General features: G+C 35.1%; 1 protein-coding gene across 1 annotated transcript; it reads left to right on the forward strand.

The window, feature by feature from the left end:
• The first annotated feature begins 1,237 nt into the window (after positions 1-1,237).
• LOC132804025 (protein FAR1-RELATED SEQUENCE 3-like) lies at positions 1,238-3,121 on the forward strand. Its single transcript, XM_060817906.1, has 5 exons — positions 1,238-1,625; positions 1,718-1,828; positions 1,997-2,433; positions 2,593-2,661; positions 3,050-3,121. Exons 1-5 carry the CDS (start codon positions 1,238-1,240, stop codon positions 3,119-3,121), a joined length of 1,077 nt encoding a protein of 358 aa, XP_060673889.1.
• The last annotated feature ends 3,755 nt before the right edge of the window (positions 3,122-6,876 follow it).

The raw sequence follows: 6,876 nt of genomic DNA on the forward strand, positions 1-6,876 counted from the left end.
ATTTTCACACAGATCTGGCCGTTTAAAATTTTCCACCCATCATCATAAATTTTTCACTAAACGGTGTAGCCGGGATGCCCGACTTGACCATTTCAAAAATCCATTGATCATTTCAAAAATTCCAAATCCTTCCGAATCGGCCACCTTTCCGAACATCGCATGGCCGCCGGCGGTACCATACTCGGGGTTAAAGGTTAGTATTTTGTTTCCTGTATCATAATCATTTAGTATAATCCGTTAGATTTAAAGACAAAATTTTTAAATTCTGACAATGTATATTAATGAATTTCTTTTTGTTTCTCATTTAGGACAAAAAAAAAAAAAAAAAAGGGAAAGAAACATGGACAGAGGAGAAAAGGAGGCTCCAATTGCGGGAAGCCAAGGTTTCACCCGTTTTATACATGGTCATCTATTAATTTTGATTACTTCCATTCCTTCCCTGTGAGCTTCATTTTTGTAAAATCTATGCTTCCATCCCTTCCCTGTGGCATTAATGATTAGTAGCATGTTATATAGATTATAAGTAGTCAGTAAGTGTGATTTGGAAGTGGATTGAAATGTATTATACAGAAATTAATAATGATCATATGTTGATTTTATTATCTCAGATGGCAACGTGAATGATTTACAGTATGAAGCAAATAATCATCATGCTGGCGATGTAGAAATATCCCTGCTGTCATGCTCTAATGACGTTGATGATGTTTACATTCCCTAAGTGTTGGAAAACTTAAAAGCAACGGTTGGACAAGAGTTTATATCGATAGATGAGGCATTTGAGTTTTACATTAAGTATTCAAAAGAGGCGGAATTTAGTGTTCATAGCAATTCCAGTAAGAGACATAAAAGTACCAATGAAGTTATAAGGAAAGAATTCATTTGTTATAAAGAAAGAGAATCTTCTAAAAAGGGTGGTAAGAAAAAAAAGTGTCGAGTGATAACAAGAGATAATTGTAAGGTAAAATTAGCCGTGGTTATGTTGAAAAAGGAAAAATATGTCATTAGGGTATTTGTTGAAGAGCACAGTCATCCATTATCAAGCCCTAAAAAGATACATTTATTGAGGTCACATCGTAATGTGTCTAAAGCCAAAAAATCACTAACACAACAGTTTTCAGCAGCAAACATGCCAACTCACTAACAAATAAGTATTCTTGAATTTGAAGCTGGGGGTATAGAGAATATTGGGTGTACAAAGAAAGATATTTATAACAATGAAGCTAAGTTGCGTAATGAAATGCAGGGACAAGATGCAGAACTATTAAAGGAATATTTCCTAATAGAGCAAGAAAGGGATCCATCATTTATGTTTGAGATAGATGCAGATGATGAATGTAAATTGAAGCATTGTTTTTGGTCTGATTCGGTTTGTAGAAGAGCTTATGGATGTTTTGGTGATGTAGTGGTATTTGATACAACTTACAACACTAATCAGTATGGTATGATATTTGCACCTTTGGTTTGGGTTAACAATCATGGTCAAACAGTGATATTTGCATGTGCATTCTTAAGCGATGAAAGAATTGAATCTTTTGTTTGGTTATTTGAGGTATTAAAGAAGAGCATGCCCTGCAAATGCCTCAAAGATGATTATCACCGATCAAGATCCTGCAATGACAAAGGCTGTAGCGTAGAGCTTACCGAATACATTCCATAGGTATTGTAGTTGGCACATATTTGAGAAGTTTTCTATATATTTAAATGCAATCGCTTACAGGGATTTTTACAAGGATTTCAAACACTGCATTTGGGAATCAGAATGTCCGGAAGAGTTTGAAAGAAAATGGGCTTCTATCATCGAAAATGCGAACCTACATGACAATGAATGGTTAAAGTCAATATTTGAACTACGTTCGAGATGGGTGCCGACATGTGTTAATCATGTATTCTCAGCTGGCATGTCAAGTAGCCAACGTGCAAAAAACTCTCATGCATTTTTCAGGAGGTACATTTCGAAGAAAAATTTATTGATGGATTTTATACTTCGATTTAATAGGTGCACTTGCACATCAACGTCACGAAGACTTATATGCTAGTCATGTTGATATTAATGAGAAGCCTGTTTTGAAACTGCCATTGGAAATGGAGAAGCAAATGGTTGAGATATACATACGCAAGATTTTTTATAAGTTTCAAGATGAGTTGTGGCATAGCTTAGTAACAGTACCACAAATTGTTAGTGAAAATGATACACATAAAATGTATACGGTCCAGAGTTGTCCAAATGAAAGTGTCCCAAGGTTCCGGGAAATTGCTTATGATAAAGTTTTGGACTATGCATCGTGTAGCTGTAAAAAGTTTGAGAGTGAAGGGATTCCATGTAGACATATTTTGGCATTTTTGCGACTCTTTGGTGATATTCCTCTGCCGAATCAATATATAATGAAAAGATGGTCTAGAGTTGCAAAGTCTCAAATAATATATGACAAGGAGGTTTAGAGATAATTGGAAAAGGTGGTTCAATGTTAACGTGGCAAAGTAAACTGTTCAAACTTTTCTCAGAACTCGTTGATAACATCATGTCAAATGATGAGGCAGCTATAATTGTGAATGATGCTCTGTAAAGTTTGGTTGATCGGTTTAAATCTGTAGGGGGTAGCACAAAGAGTGGAGGCATTTATGAAAAAGGTTAATGATACAACTTTGAAAGACCCATCTCAGGTGAGGGCAAAGGGATGTGGAAGAAGATTAAAAAGGGGGAAAGAAAAGGCAACAAATGCTGCTAAGTATAGAGGTCAATGTTGCAATGCATGTGGAAAAATTGACCAAGCGCACGACAAAAGAAACTGTCCAGTCCTTAACAATTGGTAAGACAAAAACACTGTATTATTTGTTGGTTTTATGCAATTGGAACAATCACATCATGTACAAACTATTATGGTTTCTATGTAGGTCTTCACAACAACAGAATATATGTCAACAAGAATCGGAATTTGAATCTGGCGCTGATTATAAAACTAGGTTATAACTATTGTATGCCTGTTAAATATCTTGTCCTTGATGCCTATTCAAAAGTAGTCCTTATAGTCTTCCACGTTTTGTTATGCAGGGTCGCATTGGCAGCTTAAGGGATGACCCCTGCGTGTGGATTACCAGGCCTGTAAAACTGACATGGCAATAATTGTTTCCTTAGTTTGTTGCCATTGTCTGAGCCTCCAAATACAAAGTATTATAACATTTTTTTAGATATCGAAGAGGACTATGCCGACGCTACTACCTTGTAAATGCGTCGGCTTTGTACTCCAAATATATTTTAGACAAAATAATTACATGCAAATTTTTCTTATTTCTTCTTTCCACTCAACATTGTAACTTCGTTTGACGCTTGTAAGTTTTTGCATCAATTTTGGATAAAATATTTACTGAGGAATTTAAACAAACTTTGCAAAATCCTGTAAAAAATAAAGCAAGAACAAAAAGAAATATTATTTTTGTTAAGGGACCAATGCCAACGATACATTGAGTATTCATCGTCGTCTTATCAGTCCATGTTGACGTTACTTTAAAGACCACTCGTCGGCTTAGGGGCACAAATATAGTATAATACTTTGACTGGCTTGCCTTTGTAATTTCGTTCGATGCGTTTAAATTTCTCGACTTATTTTCGTCAAAATAAGTACACATAAATTTAATCAAAACTTCAAATCTCATTTAAAAAATGGAAAAATTATAAAATAATTCAAAATGATTTAATGTGGAACAACGCCGACGTGAAAGTAACACTTGACCATCGGTTTATAGAAACGCTGATGCTACACTCACAAGTACACATCGTTTTAATTCCCTATTTGACGTATGGTTGTTTTCGCTTATTTCCCCTCACCATTGTAATTTTGTTTGATGGTGGTAAGTTGTTGCACCAATTTTAGACAAAATAGGTACTTAGGAATTGAAATAAACTTTGCAAAATCATGTAAAGAATACAGCTAGAACAAAAAAGATATGTGATGTTCATTAGGGGACACACCCCAATGCTAAGTTGACATATCATCGTCATCGGCTTACGTCCACAAAACTAGGATAATTTATTGACCGTATTGCCTTTGTAATTTCGTTTGATTCTTGTAAGTTTTTGCACCGATTTGGACAAAATAATTACTCAGGACTTAAAACAAACTTTGCAAATCATGTAAAGAATCAAGCTAGACCAAAAAGATTTGTTACGTTTATTAGGGTACCAACGCCGACGCTACGTTGATAAACCATCGTCGTCTTAGTAAGACAAGCCAACGCTATGTCAACGACCGTTTGTCAGCTTATGTCCACAAAATTAGGATAATTTATTAACCGTATTGCTTTCGTAATTTGGTTTGATTCCTGTAAGTTTTTGCACCGATTTTGGTCAAAATAATTACTAAGGACTTAAAACAAACTTTGCAAATCATGTAAAGAATCAAGCTAGAACAAAAAGATGTGTTACTTTTACTAGAGTAGAAACGCTGACGCTACGTTGATACACCATCATCGTCTTATGAAGCAACACCGACGTTCTGTCAACAACCATTTCTTCTGCCTAAGTCCATCAAATTAGGATAATTTATTGACCGTATTGCTTTCGTAATTTGGTTTGATTCCTGTAAGTTGTTGCACTGATTTTCGTCAAAATAATTACTGAGGAATTCAAACAAACTTTGCAAATCATGTAAAGAATCAAGCCACAACAAAAAGATGTGTTACGTTTATTAGGGTACAAACGCCGATGCCACATTGATACACCATCGTCGTCTTATGAAGAAATGATGACGCTATGTCAATGACCAGTCGTCGGCTTATGTCCACAAAATTAGGATAATTTATTGACCGTTTTGCTTTCATAATTTGGTTTGATTCCTGTAAGTTGTTGCACCGATTTTGGTCAAAATAATTAAGGAGGAATTCAAACAAACCTTGCAAATCATGTAAAGAATCAAGCTACAACAAAAAGATGTGTTACGTTTATTAGGGTACAAATGCCGACGCTACATTGATACACCATCGTCATCTTATGAAGAAACGCCGACTCTATGTCAACGACCATTCTTCGGCTTACATCCATAAAATTAGGATAATTTATTGACCATATTGCCTTCGTAATTTGGTTTGATTCGTGTAAGTTGTTAAACTGATATTGGTCAAAATAATTACTGAGGAATTAAAATAAACTTTGCAAATCATGTAAAGAATCAAGCTACAACAAAAAGATGTGTTACGTTATTAGGGTACCAACACCCACGCTACGTTGATCCACTATCATTGTCTTATGAAGCAACACCGATGCTGTGTCAATGACCATTTGTCGGCTTACGTCCATAAAATTAGAATAATTTATTGATCGTATTGCCTTCGTAATTTGGTTTGATTCCTGTAAGTTGTTGCACCGATTTTGATCAAAATAATTATTGAGGAATTCAAATAAATTTTGCAAATCATATAAAGAATTAGGTTAGAACAAAAAGATGAGTTACGTTTATTAGAGTACCAATGCCGATGCTACGTTGATACACCATCGTCGTCTTATGTATAAACGCTGACGTTGTGTCAACGATCATTCGTTGGCTTACGTCCACAAAATTAGGATAATTTATTGACCGTATTGCCTTCATAATTTGGTTTAGTTCCTGTAAGTTGTTGCACCGATTTTGGTCAAAATAATTATTGAGGAATTCAAACAAACTTTGCAAATCATATAAAGAATCAGGCTAAAAAAAAAGATGTGTTACGTTTATTAGGGTACCAACTCCGACGCTACGTTGATACACCATCATCGTCTTATAAAGAAACTTCGATGCTATGTTAATGACTATTCGTCGGCTTACGTCCACAAAATTAGGATAATTAATTGACCGTATTGCCTTCCTAATTTCGTTTGATTCCTGTAGGTTGCTAAACCGATTTTGGTCAAAATAATTACTGAGGAATTAAAAAAAACTTTGCAAATCATGTAAAGAATCAAGCTCCAACAAAAATATGTGTTACATTTATTAGGGTACCAACGCCGACGCTACGTTGATACACCATCGTTGTCTTATGGAAAACACCGACGCTGCGACAATGACCATTTGTCGGCTTACACCTAGAAAATTAGGATAATTTATTGACCGTATTGCCTTCATAATTTGGTTTGATTCTTGTAAGTTGTTGAATTGGTTTTGGTCAAGATAATTACTGAAATATTTAAAAAAATTTTTGCAAATAATGTAAAGAATCAAGCTACAACAAAAAGATATGTTATATTTAATAAGGGTACCAACGCCCGACGCTATGCGGATACACAAGCGTCGTATTAGGAATAAACGCCGAATGCTATGTCAACGACTATTCTTCGGCTTACATCCACAAAATTAGGATAATTTATTGACCGTATTGCCTTTGGAATTTCGTTTGATGGTGGTAAGGTTTTGCACAAATTATCAGTAAAAATAGTTATTGTATTGCATTTGTCGGTTCCAATGATCGTGTAAAATTTTTTAAATAGTTTAGAAAGCTTTATTACAAAGGATTTGACACAACATATCCACAATTTGTAACAAATGTAAAACCATATTTATTTATTTATTCAATGGTAATTAGAACATGCACCAAAGGCGACGTGGTGGACATGTAGTTGCATCGGCTTTGGTTATATTTTTATTTTGGGCTTGACACTGATGCAGTGATTAAAAAAGTTGAGAATCCTCCTCTCGATGCATCGGTTCTGAGAAGGACAAGCTCATCATGATTCTCGAAACAGCTTTCACAACCAAGGATTTTGAAAGGGTCGAAAGGATTCTAATGGGTAGAGGCACGGATATGAAGCCAGAAATAGAGACAATGGAGGAAGATTTCTCTGTTACAGAAAGAAAGGGATTTTTAGATTAGATTCAATAGGAGATGGAGTTGAAAAGCGTGAATGCCCGT

This window comes from Ziziphus jujuba, chromosome 6 (assembly GCF_031755915.1).
Source record: "Ziziphus jujuba cultivar Dongzao chromosome 6, ASM3175591v1".
In the NCBI taxonomy this organism is placed as follows: Eukaryota; Viridiplantae; Streptophyta; class Magnoliopsida; order Rosales; family Rhamnaceae; genus Ziziphus; species Ziziphus jujuba.

Coding starts and splice junctions, on each gene's coding strand:
- LOC132804025 (XM_060817906.1), top strand. CDS start 1,238: ATGCAGGGACAAGATGCAGAACTATTAAAGGAATATTTCCTAATAGAG. Junction 1,829..1,996: donor AACCTACATGACAATGAATG/GTTAAAGTCAAT, acceptor TCGATTTAATAG/GTGCACTTGCACATCAACGT. Junction 2,662..3,049: donor CTTTGAAAGACCCATCTCAG/GTGAGGGCAAAG, acceptor TTTGTTATGCAG/GGTCGCATTGGCAGCTTAAG.